Consider the following 20,440-nt stretch of genomic DNA (forward strand, 5'->3'; position numbering starts at 1 on the left):
CGGGGGTTGCAATACTAGTCTCTGATAAAACAGACTTTAAACCATCAAAGATCAAAAGAGACAAAGAAGGCCATTACATAATGGTAAAGGGATCAATTCAACAGGAAGAGCTAACTATCCTAAATATATATGCACCCAATACAGGAGCACCCAGATTCATAAAGCAAGTCCTTAGAGACTTACAAAGAGACTTAGACTCCCATACAATAATAATGGGAGACTTCAACACTCCACTGTCAACATTAGACAGATCAACGAGACAGAAAGTTAACAAGGATATCCAGGAATTGAACTCATCTCTGCAGCAAGCAGACCTAATAGACATCTATAGAACTCTCCACCCCAAATCAACAGAATATACATTCTTCTCAGCACCACATCGTACTTACTCCAAAATCGACCACGTAATTGGAAGTAAAGCACTCCTCAGCAAATGTACAAGAACAGAAATTATAACAAACTGTCTCTCAGACCACAGTGCAATCAAACTAGAACTCAGGACTACGAAACTCAATCAAAACTGCTCAACTACATGGAAACTGAACAACCTGCTCCTGAATGACTACTGGGTACATAACGAAATGAAGGCAGAAATAAAGATGTTCTTTGAAACCAATGAGAACAAAGATACAACATACCAGAATCTCTGGGACACATTTAAAGCAGTGTGTAGAGGGAAATTTATAGCACTAAATGCCCACAAGAGAAAGCAGGAAAGATCTAAAATTGACACTCTAACATCGCAATTGAAAGAACTAGAGAAGCTAGAGCAAACACATTCGAAAGCTAGCCGAAGGCAAGAAATAACTAAGATCAGAGAAGAACTGAAGGAGATAGAGACACAAAAAACCCTCCAAAAAATCATTGAATCCAGGAGTTGGTTTTTTGAAAAGATCAACAAAATTGACAGACCACTAGCAAGACTAATAAAGAAGAAAAGAGAGAAGAATCAAATTGACGCAATTAAAAATGATAAAGGGGATATCACCACCGACACCACAGAAATACAAACTACCATCAGAGAATACTATAAACACCTCTACGCAAATAAACTGGAAAATCTAGAAGAAATGGATAATTTCCTGGACACTTACACTCTCCCAAGACTAAACCAGGAAGAAGTTGAATCCCTGAATAGACCAATAGCAGGCTCTGAAATTGAGGCAATAATTAATAGCCTACCAACCAAAAAAAAAGTCCAGGACCAGATGGATTCACAGCTGAATTCTACCAGAGGTACAAGGAGGAGTTGGTACCATTCCTTCTGAAACTATTCCAATCAATAGAAAAAGAGGGAATCCTCCCTAACTCATTTTATGAGGCCAACATCATCCTGATACCAAAGCCTGGCAGAGACACAACAAAAAAAGAGAATTTTAGACCAATATCCCTGATGAACATCGATGCAAAAATCCTCAATAAAATACTGGCAAACCGGATTCAGCAACACATCAAAAAGCTTATCCACCATGATCAAGTGGGCTTCATCCCTGGGATGCAAGGCTGGTTCAACATTCGCAAATCAATAAACATAATCGAGCATATAAACAGAACCAAAGACAAGAACCACATGATTATCTCAATAGATGCAGAAAAGGCTTTTGACAAAATTCAACAGCCCTTCATGCTAAAAACGCTCAATAAATTCGGTATTGATGGAACGTACCTCAAAATAATAACAGCTATTTATGACAAACCCACAGCCAATATCATACTGAATGGGCAAAAACTGGAAAAATTCTCTTTGAAAACTGGCACAAGACAGGGATGCCCTCTCTCACCACTCCTATTCAACATAGTGTTGGAAGTTCTGGCTAGGGCAATGAGGCATGAGAAAGAAATCAAGGGTATTCAGTTAGGAAAAGAAGAACTCAAATTGTCCCTGTTTGCAGATGACATGATTGTATATTTAGAAAACCCCATTATCTCAGCCCAAAATCTCCTTAAGCTGATAAGCAACTTCAGCAAAGTCTCAGGATACAAAATTAATGTGCAAAAATCACAAGCATTCTTATACACCAGTAACAGACAAACAGAGAGCCAAATCAGGAATTAACTTCCATTCACAATTGCTTCAAAGAGAATAAAATACCTAGGAATCCAACTTACAAGGGATGTAAAGGACCTCTTCAAGGAGAACTACAAACCACTGCTCAGTGAAATAAAAGAGGACGCAAACAAATGGAAGAACATACCATGCTCATGGATAGGAAGAATCAATATCGTGAAAATGGCCATACTGCCCAAGGTAATTTATAGATTCAATGCCATCCCCATCAAGCTACCAATGTGTTTCTTCACAGAACTGGAAAAAACTGCTTTAAAGTTCATATGGAACCAAAAAAGAGCCCGCATCTCCTAGACAATCCTAAGTCAAAAGAACAAAGCTGGAGGCATCACGCTACCTGACTTCAAACTATACTACAAGGCTACAGTAACCAAAACAGCATGGTACTGGTACCAAAACAGAGAGATAGACCAATGGAACAGAACAGAGTCCTCAGAAATAATACCACACATCTACAGCCATCTGATCTTTGACAAACCTGAGAGAAACAAGAAATGGGGAAAGGATCCCCTATTTAATAAATGGTGCTGGGAAAATTGGCTAGCCATAAGTAGAAAGCTGAAACTGGATCCTTTCCTTACTCCTTATACGAAAATTAATTCAAGATGGATTAGAGACTTAAATGTTAGACCTAATACCGTAAAAATCCTAGAGGAAAACCTAGGTAGTACCATTCAGGACATAGGCAGGGGAAAAGACTTCATGTCTAAAACACCAAAAGCAATGGCAGCAAAAGCCAAAATTGACAAATGGGATCTGATTAAACTAAAGAGCTTCTGCACAGCAAAAGAAACTACCATCAGAGTGAACAGGCAACCTACAGAATGGGAGAAAATTTTTGCAATCTACTCATCTGACAAAGGGCTAATATCCAGAACCTACAAAGAACTCAAACAAATTTACAAGAAAAAAACAAACAACCCCATCAAAAAGTGGGCAAAGGATATGAACAGACATTTCTCAAAAGAAGACATTCATACAGCCAACAGACACATGAAAAAATGCTCATCATCACTGGCCATCAGAGAAATGCAAATCAAAACCACAATGAGATACCATCTCACACCAGTTAGAATGGCGATCATTAAAAAGTCAGGAAACAACAGGTGCTGGAGAGGATGTGGAGAAATAGGAACACTTTTACACTGTTGGTGGGATTGTAAACTAGTTCAACCATTATGGAAAACAGTATGGCGATTCCTCAAGGATCTAGAACTAGATGTACCATATGACCCAGCCATCCCATTACTGGGTATATACCCAAAGGATTATAAATTATGCTGCTATAAAGACACATGCACACGTATGTTTATTGCAGCACTATTCACAATAGCAAAGACTTGGAATCAACCCAAATGTCCATCAGTGACAGATTGGATTAAGAAAATGTGGCACATATACACCATGGAATACTATGCAGCCATCAAAAAGGATGAGTTTGTGTCCTTTGTAGGGACATGGATGCAGCTGGAAACCATCATTCTTAGCAAACTATCACAAGAACAGAAAACCAAACACCGCATGTTCTCACTCATAGGTGGGAACTGAACAATGAGATCACTTGGACTCGGGAAGGGGAACATCACACACCGGGGCCTATCATGGGGAGGGGGGAGGGGAGAGGGATTGCATTGGGAGTTATACCTGATGTAAATGACGAGTTGATGGGTGCAGCACAGCAACATGGCACAAGTATACATATGTAACAAACCTGTACGTTATGCACATGTACCCTACAACTTAAAGTATAATAATAATAAATAAATTTTAAAAAAAGTAACAATATCATTATCACACCTAAACAAATTAAATATATTTAAATATAAAAAATAAATAAATAAAAAATAAATAAATAAAATTGGAAACCAATTATCAAAAGAAAAACTAAAGTTAAAAACGTATTTGGTTAGAAGGCATAAAGCACTCAAAACCCAACAGTAAAACAAACGATCCAATTAGAAAATAGTCAAAATACAGAAGACATTTTATCATAAAAGATATACAGATGACAAATAAGCACATGAAAAATGTTCAAGATAATTAGCCATTAAGAAAATGTGAATTAAAATAAGGAGATATCACTACACAACTATGAGAATTACCAAAAATACAAAAAAAGGTGACAACACCAAATTGTGGCAAAGATGCAGAGGAACTGGATCACTCATACACTGTTAATGGGAAATAGTATAGGAACTCTGGAAAATAGCAATTTCTTAAAAAGCTAAATATATATAATTACCACATGATCCAGCAATTGTACTCCTGGAAATTTATCCCAGAGAAATAAAAACTTATGTTCACATACACCAAAACAACTATATAAATGTTCACATAGCCATTTTATCTGTAACAGCCATAAAATACAATCACTCCAGGTACCCTTCAACAGAGGAATGCTTATACAAACTGTGATACATACGTAATATGAAATACCACTCAGCAATAAAAATAAACGAACTACTGATATATGCAACAACCTGGATAGATCTCCAGGGAATTAGGCTGAGTGAAATAGTCCAATGCCAAAAGTTTACAAACTGTCCAGTTCTATACATGAAATGACAAAATAACAGAGATGAAAAACAGATTAGTGGTCACTGGGGTTAGGAACTGAAGGCAGGGGAGTGGCAGAGGAGGGAGGTAGATACGGTTACAAAAAGGCAACATGAGAGATCCTTGGTGTTAACTGCTCAGTATCTTACAATTTTTCTACACCAAATCTAACATACACATTATAAATACATATTTTTCTGTAGCCTACTTCTCTGGAGAACGTATAGAAGGTAACAGTAGCTGCTTCTGGGAGGTGGGACAGGGGACAGAGTGGGTGGGATGCAGGCAGGAAAAGGAGGCATACTGGAACTTTTTTACTTTAGTTTGTGTCATTTGCATGTTCTGTCATGGGTGTTGGAATTTAAAAGTCAATAAAGATGTTGAAATTTAAAAATATATTTGGAAATTTAAAAAGATAACCTCTAAATAACCAACAGAGCAAAGAAGAAATCATAACAGCCATTAGAAAATACATAGAATTCATGGGAGAGAGCTAATGTGGTCCTTAAAGGAAACTATATAGTCATAAATGATTTTATTAAGCAAAAAGGCTTAAAAATAAAGAGCTAAGAATTTAATTCAAAAAGTTAGAAAAAGCACAAGATGGATTCCAAGCCAAAGAAAGGAAATAAAGATAAAAGTACATATTGAAGATAACACTGAAGGAGTCAATAAAGCTAAAGCTGGTTGTTTGAAAAGACTAATAAAACAAACAAATATCTGGCAAGAAAGATCAAGGAGAAAGAAACAGAGAAGAGGCATAAATAATATTAACAATGAAAAAATGTCCTGAGGCTGGTCCAAGTGTGGTGGTATTTACAACTAATTGATCATAATCAGTTACAGATTTATTTGCTCCTTCTCCTTTTCAACTCCCATTGCTTCAATTGACTAGCCTAAAAAATAAAAATAAAAAATGAGTGCATAGTTACAGCAATAGCACAGTATAGTAAGCAAGAAAGAGAATCATAAATGCTGCAGTTAGAAATGAGGAAAAGGCCAAAAATTGGGGCAGTAGTAGCAACAGAAAGATCAATAAGGAGCTTATCAGAGTAGTCCAATGGCAATGATGGTGGGATGAACTAAGAGGAAGAGTGGAGACAGAGAAAACAGATTTAGGTTGTTTTTGGAAGTAGAGTTGACAGGATATGCTGAAGCATGAAATACGGGTTTGAAGGAAAGACAGAATGAGATTAAAGATAATTATTAAAGACAAAAGTCAGTACTTCCTACCACAGCATACAAGGTCCTCAGAATGATTCCAGTTTAATTCTTCTAATTTCAACTCTCATGAACCCAATTCACTTACCTTACCTTCCAGTCCTACTAAAATTCTCACCATTCACCTAGCATCCCATGCTCTTTCAGTATGTTCCCTCTTTCTGAAATGCTCCAATTCCTCATTAAACCCCACATCATTCAAGACTCAGCTGAAATGTCACCTCTGTGACGCTTTCCACAAATCTCACAGGCATAATTAGTCACTCCTTTAATCTGGCTTCCCACTATTCTTATCTAATAGTAGCAGTAGTATTAGTACCTGTTGGGCATCTCAAATCAGAAAATCTGAAATCTGAAATGCTTCAAAATCTAAAACTTTTTGAGTGCCAACATGATGCTCAAAAGAAATGTTCCTTGGAGCATTTCAGATTTTCAGATTAGAGACACTCAGCTAGTAAGTATACCACAAATATTACAAATATATGTATATATAGCAAATATTACTATATATATTGCAAACATTACAAAATATATATATTACGAATACATATATTAAATATATATTACAAATATTACTACATATTGCAAATATTACAAAAATTTGTATATATATCATATATATCAGAGAAATATCTCTGATATATATGATATATCTATCTCTGATATATATGATATATCTCTGATATATATATACGTACCTGAAATCTGAAACACTTCTGGCCCCAAGCATTTCAGATAAAGGCTACTCACCTGTAGCAGCAGAAGCAGCATTAAGAGCAGTAGATGCTCTTATATATATCTCTGATATATATCAGAGAGATATATATATCATATATATGTATTTACCATGTATCATATATATTTATCATGTATATCTGATATATCTGATATATATGATGGATATATACATCTGATATCTGTATCTTATATATATCTTATATATCAGATATATATCATATCAGATGTATATATCTGATATATATCATAATATATCAATATATAGCTCTGATATATGTATCTGATCTATATATCTCTGGGGTGTGTGTGTGTATATATATATCTGAATCCCAGATACGTGTGTGTGTGTATATGTGTGTGTATGTGTGTGTGTGTGTATCTGAAATCCAAAACACTTCTGGTCCCAAGCATTTCAGAAAAGGGCTATTCACCTGTAGTGGCAGAAGCAGCATTGTTAAGAGCAGTAAATGCTAACATTACTGAGGGCTTACTATGAAGCACTGTTATAAATCCATTACATAGATTAGTTGATTTAATCCCAACAACAACCTTAGATATTAAATATTATGCCCTTTTTTATTTTGCTAACGTTGGTACCAATATTATGTCATTTTTATAAAGAAACTAAGGTACAGAAAGATTAGATAACTTGCCAAAGGTTACACACCTAGTAAGTGGAGAAACCAAGATCTGAACACAGGCATTCTGGCTTAAAAGCTCACATACAACTTCCCAATAAAGCCAAAGCATAGGAATGGTGGGAATGTGAAACAGTATAGCCACTATGCAAAACAGCATGGCACTTCCTAAAAAATGAAGAGTGGAACTACTTATGGTCCAGCAATCCCACTTTAATTTATTCAAAAAAATAGAAATCAGGATCTTGAAAAAAACATTTGCACAGCCATGTTCATAGCAGCATTATTCACAATAGCCAAGAAGTGGAAGCAGCTCAAATATCTATCAACAGATGAAGAGATAAACAAAATGTGGCATACACATACAGTGGGATATTATCCAGGCCTAGAAAGGAAGGAAATCCTGCAGTATGCAACAAAATGGATAAGCCTTGAGGACACTGTGCTAAGTGAAATAAGCCAGTCACAAAAAAGACAAATACAGTGCTGCGTAAGTACACTTATATGAATGAGGCATCCAGAGTAGTCAAAATCACAGACAGAAAGTGGAGCAGTGGTTGCTAGTGGCTGGAAGAGCAGTAGAAAATAGGGAATTATTGTTGAATGGGTACAGAGTTTCAGTTTTGCAAGATCAAAAGAGCTCTGGAGATCTGTTGCACAACAATGTGAACATACTTAACGCTACTAAACTCAATGCTTAAAAATGGTTATGATGGTAAACTTTACATGTTTAAATGACAATTTAAAAAAATTATTTTTAGAAAATCAAAGAAAGGCATGTCCACAGAACACAGATATATGGTATAATTTTATATGTAAAGCAGACATGACAGATAGAGCTGGGGAAGTAGACTGAACTTGATGAAGAGTTTTAAATGCTAAAATGAGTATTAAATGAGAAAATATTTAATCCTGGCCCAGAGCAGGAAAACATTACATAAATATTCCTTTCCTTAAGACTTTCTCCTCTATGGGTAGAGAGATACTAAGGTTTTCAAGGAGTAAAGTCGCCATATATGAAAATCTACACCCTCTTGCTTTTCTTCTCAACCTCTGATTGTTTCCTTTCAATCTGGTTTGGTGGCTTTTCTCCTTTGACCCATGCCTTAAAAGTTGCTCTTGCCCGGGTTTCTATACTTGCCTGTTATGTGTTTCACTATATGTATTTTCAGGATGATTCTATTCACTTCTTTGGTTTTAACGGCCATTTATTCACAAATAATGCCCAAATCTCTTATCTCCAGCTCTAGATCTTCCACTCAGGCTCCTTATACATATACCCACATACACAAACACATACACATCCCTAGGTGAATGGATCTCTTCACCAAGGTATGTCAGTAGTACCTCAAACTCAACATCTTCAATTCTGAACACAGTATCTTCCCTTCCCCAGCTCTATCCCTAAGTCTGAACATTGTCTTGAATTCCTCACATAAGTAAATGAAATTGGCACCACCATCCACCAAATGGCTCAAACCAGAATCTTGGATGTCATCTGTAATTCCTTCCATTCCCTCACCTACTTTATCTGATCCACCACCAAAAATTCTTGCTATAACCTCAAATCCTTCTACCTTTTATTCATTCTGATTGCCAATAGCTTATTCAGGTCATCATCCCTAAACTAGATCATTGCAAACAGCCACCTAGTGGGTCTGCCTACCCTTCTCCAACCAACTCTCTACTGTGTAGTACTAAAACACACATCTGATCACTTAATTCCCCTGCTTAAGAGCATTTAATAGCTCTTTAATGTCTATAAGATAAAGTAATTCTTTGACCTGAGCCCTACCTTTGTACCCTCAACTTTCCACCCCACCCTGTACTTAATTGTATATTCTCTGTGCCTGTCATACTCAACTATGTGTAGTTTCCCAAACTTGTCATTCTCTTTCATCTCTCAAGTCTTTGTACATGTTGCTCCATCTGTCCAAAATGTTATTCCCAGCTCCAACCCCTATTAGTACATCTCATCCGATGAAATCCTACCTGTCCTTAGAACCTTAGATAAGGTACCTACTCCTATGGGGAGCCCTCTCACTGAGTTAGTTGTCCCCATATAGCACCTTATATATACCTCCATCAAACAGCATAGCACTTGATCTATTTTACTTCCCTTACTAGATTGTGAGTCAGTGTATTTTTATTTATCTTTGCATTCTTAACCTCTAGCATAATTCCTTGCACAAAGATTCTCAATAAAAATGAATGAACAGTGATAGTGTAAAAACTTGATGACACTAAAAGTCAAGGTTACTGACTGCATACTTTTTTAGCCACAGATTACATCTCTAACAACAGCTATTTATCCAAAAGGTGTGTGACATAAAGATTATACATCACCAAACTAACCATTAACAAAAAAAAAATCTTATACACAAATATGTATTAGTACTTATCCATCCATCAAATATCTAATGCATACCAGCAACTGTGCTAGTGCTGGAGATACAAAGATGACTAAGACCTATGATGTAAGAGTTTAAAGGGTAGTGGGGAAGACAGGGAAGTGAATGATTAAGAGTATGATAAATGTCATAGCACTCTTATACAGTGTTATAAAAACCTGAGCATAGTTGTGACACATAGCCAGTGGGGTTTGAGGAAGTGGGACTTCCCTGAGGAGGTGGTATGGAAGCTAAACATTGAAAGACAAATAGAAGTTAGCCAGGCTGAGGGGTAGAGACAGGCAATCCAGGCTGAGGGGATACCTTACGCAAATCCCAGACAAAAAGTAGGAAGATGAAGTAAAGACTACAATATGTTCAGCTACGGCAAATTTCAGCATTGCTGGTGTCGACACCTAAAGATTGAAGTGGCAAGAGATGAGGCTGGAGGTGTAAGCAAGGCCACATCATAGAGGGCACTGTATGACACAGAAAATCTGGACTTTCTCCTATAAGCCAGTTATATCTAAACTGACCCAGACCCACTCATTTCAACCACAGCAGCTCTGCTTTCATCGTTTTGTTTCAGTTCCCTCATTAAGTCTTTTTTTAAACTTGGAAAATCACTAACATAGGCAGCAGAGAAACACTGAAGGATTTCACGCAGCAGAGTGATGTGACTGGTGGCAGTGTGATAAATAAACTAGAGAGCTGGAGATAAAGTCAGGAGGTTATGAGCTTACCCAGCCAAGAAATGACAAGGTTTGAACAAGGGAAATGACAGTGACATAAAGAAAAAGAGATATGGAGAGCTATTAAAGTTAGGGGATGTAAGTGAAATTATATTTTCAAAGTATGTATCATAGTACTTAGAAGAGCTCAATAAATGTTTTCTATTATTATCAAAATCATCTGAATAAATCTGGAGGATAAAGCAAGAAAATCAACAGAAGTTTCCAAGTGTCTTAAGTTGAGCAACTGGGTAGACGATGTTATCATTCCAAAAGACTGGGAGCAGGATGCTGTTTTTTGGGTTCTGTACATTTTGAGGTGAGAATGGGGAGGATGAATTCATGGCTTAATATTAGCCATGTTAAGGTGCCTGTGGAACATCTAGATGAAGATATCAGATGATAGGGTACATGAAACTGGGGCTCAGAACAGATTCAGATCAGGCGATATCAACAGTATGCAGACAACCATTACCCTCAGATAATGGTGCCAAAGAAGCCCCCAAATCTAAGCTTAAGGTGTGGGAGAATCAATATCGAGATGTATCTAAACTCTCAAAAGCTATCAAGTCGGAGGATGTACAAGAGAAGAAGAAAAGTTTTGTCACTTTGAAATGCCATTTTTATTATACTATAATGTCTTAAGACAACCATATTATCAAGCTTTTCTAATTGATTCACTGCTTGTCAAAGTAAGATCTAGGTTCTTATATTTTTAATCAAACTTTATTTTTGGAATATGAGTAAACTCAATTTGATTTATAAAATACTCTTCATTCTAGGAAGACCTCATGTTCTGGAATAAGAAAACACAAAATAGGCCAGGTACGGTAGCTCTTGCCTGTAATCCCAGCATTTTGGGAAGATCTTTTGAGGTCAAGAGTTCAAGACCAGCCTAGGTAGCATAGCGAGATTCCATCTCTACAAAAAATGTTCAAAGTTAGCTGGGTGCAATGGCATGCACCTGTAGTCCTAGTTACCAGGAGGCTGAGGCAGGAGGATAACTTGAGCCCAGGAGTTTGAAGTTACAGTGAGCTATTACCATGCCACTGTACTATAGTCTGGGCAACAGAGTAAGATCCTGTGTCAAAAAAAAAAGGAAAGAAAAAGAAAAAGAAAAAAACAACACACATACCTACACACAAAGTAAATTTGAAACTAAAATTACACGAGGTAAATTTAGAAAAAGTACTTAATGTCTTTATGTCCCACATTCCCCATTTGTCAAATTGGGATAACACCACCTACCTTACTTGGCTGTGATAAGAATTAAGTTACATAACATGTATAAAGAAACTAATATGTTGACTAGCATATAGTACAAGCTCAACAAATAACAACTTTTACTATCATTCTACTTTTGAGAAATGAGAAGCAAGTATTTTATTTTTAATTTTAGGTTAAATAAATTCATCAAAAATATATATGAATTAATATTTTAAAGCATACTGTCTCAGTACCTGGGCTTCAAGGTAGCAGATTTTCCTTTTTTTTTGAGATAGAGTCTTTCTCTGTCGCCCAGGTTGGAGTGCAGTGGCGCAATCTCGGCTCACTGCAACCTCCACCTCCGGACCGAGTTCAATCAATTCTCCTGCCTCAGCCTCCCAAGAAGTTGGGATTATGAGCATGCACCACCATGCCCAGTTAAGGTCTGTATTTTTAGTAGAGATGGGGTTTCACCATGTTGGCCAGGTTGGTCTCAAACTCCTGACTTCTTGACCTCAAGTGATCCGCCCACCTCAGCCTCCCAAAGTGCTGGGTTACAGGCATGAGCCACCATATCTGGCCCAAGGTAGCAGATTTTCTGACATGCAAATCCATGATATGTCAAAAAGACTGAATTGAGAGATTAACACAAGCAGTCGTGCATACAATAGTGAAATAGTAAAAGCGAATTACAAAGGCAGGATGTGTATGAAAACTGAATCCAATTTAGAAATTCCATCCAGTTGTTCCCAAAACTTAGCTATTATAACAGAGGAGTTAATATGCTTTCAAAATGGATTCAGAACAGGTTAAAAGAAGATTAACTCATGCTACTTTTTAGATTCCCACATATTTACAATGAGATAACATCTGGGAAGGCACTATAAGCTGTGATAAATCTAATTTTTTTTAATATTGTAGCATTCTGAAAAACATTGTAGTTAATATCTAACAGAAAATAAAAAGTATGTTTCTTCTTTCTATTCCTATTCAATGAACAATTGAAGTGCCAAGATATAATAGTCAAAAGCACTTAATAGAGAGGTGGGAGATTAGGGGTTTGTTTGGGGGGGATATAGAAATGGAGAGATTTAATCTATGCTTTATCTTAAACCCGAGTTTTCCATCAACCTCCTGTTTATCATCACATTCAAGAAAAAAGGGAAAAACATAATTGTAGATATTTTTCCTAGTTAAAACTTCCTAAGTTTAAATTTTGATGAAGTTCAAGAAAATAATACTCAAAATCAATTGGCTGATTTTTACAATCATCGAATATGAAGTCTAAAATACAACAGCATATATAGGTTGTATATACCCACACACATATGGAAGAAAAGGGGCAGGCATGAGGTTTCCAAGCCTCTTGGAGAATTACTTGTTACTTTAAACAAAATCACTCATGAGAAAGATAAAATGATGCATTTGGTTTATTCTCAAAGGAAAGATCACTATTTCACAGAATAGTAAAACTTGTATGCTATATATTTCACATATTAGTGGTTAAAATTAATTCCAGTCTTTTTCCTAACTTAAGTTTATGTATGATACACACATACATGTACATAGGTACAGACATATATGTGTTTATGTAAATTTTAATCTTGTATAGAGATATTTAGGAAGTATTAAATGCTATCGTTGATAAACTTACGAATCAACATGCAGAACTCTCCGGCCACTTCTTGAACATGCAGCTGCAATGATGGATTCAGGCAAACCTATAAAAGCACACACCTGTATCATTTAGAATGTAGAAATATATATATTTCACATAAAATGTTCAATTCATGCCATTGCTATATAGAATAGTTTAACCAAAGAGACCCATCCTCGCTAGTATTCAGAATTATAAAGTTTTATATTAATTATACTGTAAGATGTTTCTTAAACATATACTACTCATACTGAAAATTTTATTATGTGGAAGAGATTCTGTTTTTTGGTTTTTTGTTTTTTTGTTTTTTTTGAGACGGAGTCTCACTCTGTCACCAGGCTGGAGTGCAGTGGCGTGATCTCGGCTCACTGCAACCTCCGACTCCCTGGTTCAAGCAATTCTCCTGCCTTAGCCTTCCGAGTAGCTGAGATTACACGCAGGCGCCGCACACCCAGCTCATTTTTTCTATTTTTAGTAGAGACGGGATTTCACCATGTTAGCCAGGATGGTCTCAGTCTCCTGATCTTGTGATCTACCCACCTCGGCCTCCCAAAGTGCTGGGATTATAGGCGTGAGCCACCGCGCCCGGCCAGAGATATTTTTTAAAAAGCAGTTCTGCTTAATTTGGCAAGAAAAAATAATTTTTAGAAGTACTTACAATATTTTTGTATGTAAATTACGATCAATGAGGAATTGTAAATACTATATAATATTCATTTAAAAACCATGTTCACACACTAGCTCATCTGAGTCTCCCAACTGCACTGAGAGGTAACCATCTGCATATGCATTTTAGAGAAGAAAAAGAACCTGGGACACGAATATCTTAACTTTCTGCCCAATGATTAAAACAAAAAAAAAGTTCTAGAGTTGAAATTTAAACGCAGATATAACTCCGAAGCCACAATGCCTCTGAAGAGGAATGGCACACATTTTTTAGCTTAAGAAATACGTCAGCTAGTTTAGAAATTGGCTGCTTATAAGATACATTATTTTGCTTTTGACCAATATAGCAGCATGAAAACAAAACATTACTGCTTTGGAATCAAACTTAATCATACCATAAAGCTGATTATCATAAAAAGACATATATATATTACTTCTACCAGCACCAACAAAAAATTAAAAATTGCCAAAGATAATGATGTTTTATGATTTTAAAAAATCAAGTTTTCTATTTGATAGTTAATACCCTGTAAGTTCCAGACTCTTCAATAACTTTCTGTCATATGATCTACCATGTCGATAGAAGCTAGTATTTTTTATATTAGTTATAAAAATAAAGCATGCTTTAAAAGTTTAGTGCAATTCTATAGTGCTACTATGAACTCCTTCACCATGATGAAACATCCTGATCTTCTCGTGTTCTTACTTAGTGGAAAAGAAACAGCACCTGTCTTTTGGCAAGGGTTTAAACTACACACTAAGCATCAAGGATTTCAGGAAAAGGGAAAGTCATCTTCTGTATATAAAAAACAATATGCATATGGAAACAATTGATATAGTCAGTCTCTAGCTAAAAACCATATTAAACACAAACTCCAGCCTGCCTTCACAGAGGACTAGTTTTCCAGTGTTGAACATTTTGTAGGCATGTAATGCTTGGTTCAAAAAAAAAAAAAAAGTTCTAACAAATGTACTGAAAATAACCATTAAATATCAATCACTAAAAACAAGTCATCATAAAGTTCCAACCTTAACTTTAGATGTAATTCAAGTAAACAAAATAAGACTATCTGGAGTAGAGGGAAATAGGAGAAAGTTTTAAATAGCTAAATGTACTTTTTAAGTTAAAACCCTTATTGAAATCTTAAGACCATCTGAACTTTGTCACATTTAAAGAAATAACTCTCCTTTTTAGTGAAATGCAGTCATTATGGTACTTTAAAAGCTGATAAGCAGCTTAGTTAAAAGGATAATGGCAAAGAAATACTCAAGAAGCAGAATTAGTATTTTAAAGATTAATGCTCTTATGTGTAATAATGACAGCATTAATAACAATGCCACCAAATATTAGTATAGGGTTTTATCCTTCACACTGTATTTTCACATACATCATCTTATTTATTCATTATAATCCTAGGAGGCAGGCAGTATTATCTATGTGAAGAAATAGGTTAAGAAAGGTTAAATAACTTGCCAAATATCAAGTAATTCCGTAATTCCATATCCCCACTTCAAATTACCTTGTTAATTCACTATCTCCAACTTGGATGCAAGTTTGAAAATGAGGATTTAAGGACAATACAGCAACAAAATGAAACAGGCATGGTCTCAATCAGACAGACTTAGACTTGAATCTTGGTTTTGCTACTTACCTAGCTGCACAACCTCAGATAAGTCACTTGACTTCTCTGAGCCTTTGTTTCTTCATCTATCAATGAGAATATCGTGATCTACCACATAGGATTCAGTTCTGTTTTTAGCAAGGGTACTTGCCCTATGAACACTATCTACTCTTATTATCCTTCAGAACGATATTTCAGAAGCATTATATTTCCATCTAACACTACCCCAAACATACACCTATTTTGACCAGATGCCAACTCCAATGGTGAACGATAATAAAATTACTCGCCTCCATTTGGTCCAAAATAACTGTTACTTGGGGTAGGCAGTTATGCATGTGGTTATTTCCATGGCTGTGATCAACAATGTCAGAAGTCAAATCTCTGCTATTAAAGCAAAGCCAAGAATGGATTTCAATACTGAACATGATCTGAGTCCAAATTACATAAAGCCAAAATGACTATCATTTGTGTTTTTCCTTAATACTTCCATCCAAACATTCCCGTAAGTTTGTGAAATTCATAAGCTGTTCTAATGTTAAATGGCAAGGGCCTATTATCTTCATGCTTAGAATGACTAAAATAGCAAACCAATAATACAGTTAACAATGTCTTCTTGGCCAAGATTTCATATTTCTTCTCACCCATTCAATAAACAGAATTTCCAGGAGACAGGAGGCATGTAGTAGGTTCTTTATAGATATTTGCTGAAGAAAATACAAAAAAAAGAAAATGGGGGAAGGGGACAGGAAGGGAGAGTGAGAACAAACTGTGCTAGGTAGTGAGAAGTTGCCATACATTTTTTTTGCAAGATAATCCCTACCTGTTAGAGCTCAGAGTCTATATAACAAGAATTTAAAGAGATTAAAAAATAGTAAGTTTATTTAAAACTGTCATAGAAACACAATGGAAAGAAACACTCCCTCTGTAGAGGGAGTCATGGAAAGCTCCAAAGAACAGGAGAAATTAGCTGGGTCTTTAAGGGTCTCTAACAACCCTAACTGAGGAGTGCAGAAGACGGAAAAAGGAAAGTGGAAAGGAGCATTCCTGGTAAAGTTAAAGGAAGGGAGAACCAAAAAGTGATGCTTTAAAAAAAAGTGTTTGGATTGGCCTACTTCACTTAGCATAAAGTTTTCAAGGGTTATCCATGTTGCAGCATGGATCAGTACTTCATTACTTTTCTTTTATAACCAAGTAATATTCCCTTATATGGATATACCACGGTTCTCTATCCATTCTTCTCTCGATGGACATTCAGGTTGTTTTCACATCTTACCCATTGTGAACATTGTTGCAACAAACATGAAGGCAGTCACAGAAGGACAAATGTTGCATGATTCCACCTATATGAGGTATTTAAAATAGGCAAATTTACAGAATAAAAAAGTGAAATGGTGGTTGCCATAGGTTTGGGGGAGAGGGAAATGGGGAGTCGCTAATCAACTAGCATGAAGTATCAGTTATGAAAGAAGAATAATTTCTAAAGAACTGCTCTACGACATTGTACCTGTAGTTAACAACACTGTACTGTACACTTAAAAAAATTTGTTAAGAGCACAGATCTCATGTCAAGTCTTCTTATCAACATAAAACAAAATTTTAAAAAATTTCCAAGAGGTTGAAGCCAAATTATAGTATCTGAACTTGAACCTCTAAGGAATAGGGAGTCTTGAAAGGACTTTAGCCAGATCATGCTCAAATCAGGGTTTCAAAACATAAAAATAAAAAATGTAGTCAAAGCAAGGAGATAAACTTGTATAAAACTGGAGCTTTATGCTTCATGGTTTTTAAAAATTATTTAGGGCTGGACACGGTGGCTCACACCTGTAATCCCAGCACTTTGGGAGGATGAGGCAGGCAGATTACTTGAGGTCGGGAGTTTGAGACCAGCCTGACCAACATGGAGAAACCCGTCTCTACTAAAAATGCAAAATTAGCCAAGCGTGGTGGTGCATGCCTATAATCCCAACTACTCGGGAGGCTGAGGCAGGAGAATGGATTGAACCTGGAAGGCGAAGGTTGCAGTGAGCCGAGATCATGCCATTGCACTCCAGCCTGGGCAACAAGAGAAAAACTCTTTCTCAAAAAAAAATATTATATTATTTAGGAAAAGTTAACATACTTAAAACTTTTTGGTCTTAAAAAAGTGAACAACTACTCAAGTTCACACAATTTGTGAGGCATTTACATGAAACATGTATGTGCTTATTTTGAACTATACAGTCTCTCCCACGAGGAAAAGCCAGACATGAGTTAGATACAGATAACCTAGATTAGGGTCAAATCACACAGCATTCCACTGGAAACACTCTGTAAAATGTGTGAGCACAAATATACAAGTACAATGTTTTTCACTGTAAGATGGAGTTAATAATACATCTCATATGGGTGCAGGGAGGAACAGGTACAAAATGATATTAAACACTATACACAGTGGCTCTTAGCATGTCACTGACATTCAATAAATGTTGCTTCTCTTCCCTCCTCTTCCTTCCCCTTCAATAAGATTAGCTATTTGAAGGAAAAAAGCTATCACTTGCTTACTATCTACTTAAGTTATCTTCAAAGATCTAGCAACTTAAAATCATTTTTTAAAAAGTCCAATAACCTTTTCCTCATGTAAATTAAAGAGGTTCATCAAACATTTAATATCATTTAAACATTTCACATCATTAAATATAACTATTACATTCATTAGAGAGGCTGTACCAAACAACTTCTCTGCCACAGTATTAAAAGCAAGCGTGTATAATTCTGATGCAAGACAACAATTTTGGCAAGTCATTTTTATTAAACACAGGTAAATATTAGGTATTAAATTAGCATTTCATAACAGTTGTAGTGGGGGAAACCGAGGTTTCCTCCATCATGCCTTTTACAGTTGCGGTTCCATTACAAAGGCGGCAGCTAGAAAAAAAATTAGAAGCTTATGGATGTTATATCATCATACACTAACATGTATGGTACCAGCTTTCTGCAATTTTCTAAAAACCTGTCTAGATAAAATAGAGATGTTTCATTATCAAATGAAGGAGCTAAGTTAAAATCAGGACCCAAGAATCTCACCTAAAATATTTTACAGGGATAAAACCATTATTCATTCATTTTTCAAAATCTCCCTTTAATCCAAATTCTTAATGTCAAACCTCATCATTTACAACTATAATATTTAGGTTAGTTCCCCATGATATATTCTTAAAATGTATTAGTATCTGGGATTGATTTTTCCTAACACTATGCTTACACAAGATAAACATAAAATAAACTACTTACACCACTCCCAGCATATTGAACAATAAATAACAGATTCCCCTGACAGGACTTTGATGACCTGGTAAAGCCCAAGTACTTTCAGCTCAAATCATATGAAACCATAAATCACTCTTTATTTTACAGAACATTTCAAAATGGATTCCTGCTTTCTACCTTGAAAGTCATTCCATGTGTTATTTATAACCAGTGAAGACCAGAATGGAAAGAAAATTACATAGAACTAGAAAATTTACTGTGACTGCTTTAATAAAGAGTAACTTCTTTTTTAGGAAAAACAGAATTGCTGGCAAGCAAAACTTGATTGAGCAATGAATGCAAAGGCGAAACTACATACTTAACTCATGTTGCAGCCACTCAAAAAATAATGACATCACAAAATTAAGCAGAAACTAAATTTCAACCCAGGTTTAAATAAGTTTTGTTGATTCCTATCTTAAATTCTATATTAAATATTTACATCTTAAGTCTACTTTTTAGTGGCTACCATAAACAGGGAAAAATTGGAAATGAAAGTAGCCTAGGGAACTACCACAACATAAAGACAAAAATATCATTTTTAAATTGACAATTATTTTTATTCACTCTGACCTCCCCACAAAATACTAAACATATTAGTAAATGTAATTTAAAATCTCCGAAATTCTTCCTCATGGAAGAAAATGTGTATTTATAGCCATGTAATTTTAGAATTTTTTGAAAAATAGACTACCCACTAAAACATTAACTTGGAAAATTTATTTTAATTTGTAAAACTTCACTATGGTGTGAGCCTTTAGGAATGGCTAATAAAAAGAGTTTCCTGAGGTTTCAATAGCTGTGACCTCAGGAAAGTCACTTAACCTCTGGAATTCAGATTCCTTATAGATATCCTTATTAGATAAAATAAAGAGCTTGGAATAAGTGACCCAAAGGTTTGCTTCAAGTTCTGAAAACTGAATGTTTATGCTAGGTCAACAACTTGACCTCTATTCTTGAGCAAATGATAAAGTGAAAGATAAAAAGAGGATTCTGTAAAGATGGCAGCAGTTGTTGATTCTCCCCTATAACTCCCATAAAAACAGACAGTACAATCAGGATACCCAAACCAAACTCCCAGGGACAATATCCATAACAAAGCCAGGTGATACAATATCATCATGAACCCAAAATAGAAGTGGGTAGTTACAAGCCACCAATAGCTGTAACACCCACATGGTATTAGAAAGTGTGCAGTCCAGGTGTGGTGGCTCACACCTGTAATCCCAGCACTTTGGGAGGCTGAGGTGGGCAGATGGTCTGAGGTTAGAAGTTCAAGACTAGCCTGGCCAGCATGGTGAAACCCCGTCTCTACCAAAAATACAAAAATTAGCCAGGCATGGTGGCAGGTGCATGTAATCTCAGCTACTCATGAGGCTGAGGCAGGAGAATCGCTTGAACCCGGCAGGCAGTGGTTGCAGTGAGCCAAGATCGCGCCACTGCACTCCAGCCTGGGTGACAAGAGTGAGACTTCATCTCAAAACAAAAAAAGAAAAAGAAAAAGAAAGTGTGCAAAAGGAAATCAAGAGAAGATCAAAAAAATTGTTACAGCCCTGAGAGCCAGAAAACACCAAAAGTGCTATCAGGCACTCACTGGAAGCTTGGCAGGCCATTCTGAGAACAGCAGCAGACTCTGGGAAGGGGTTCTGCAGACTTCAC

At 36.1% G+C, this 20,440-nt stretch overlaps 1 protein-coding gene across 9 annotated transcripts in view; it reads right to left on the reverse strand.

Moving 5' to 3' along the window:
* CHM (CHM Rab escort protein) overlaps positions 1 to 20,440 on the reverse strand; it is a 190,684-nt gene that overhangs the window by 156,961 nt on the left and 13,283 nt on the right. For all 9 annotated transcript variants that reach the window (XM_028842241.2, XM_001083432.4, XM_077988259.1 and 6 more), the window contains exon 2: positions 13,203 to 13,269. Coding sequence is in view for 4 of the 9 variants with exons in the window: in XM_001083432.4 (XP_001083432.3) it covers positions 13,203 to 13,269 (67 nt within the window). In the remaining 5 variants the exon portion in view is untranslated. The remainder of the gene's footprint in view (positions 1 to 13,202; positions 13,270 to 20,440) is intronic.

This window comes from Macaca mulatta, chromosome X (genome assembly GCF_049350105.2).
Source record: "Macaca mulatta isolate MMU2019108-1 chromosome X, T2T-MMU8v2.0, whole genome shotgun sequence".
Classification (NCBI taxonomy): Eukaryota; Metazoa; Chordata; class Mammalia; order Primates; family Cercopithecidae; genus Macaca; species Macaca mulatta.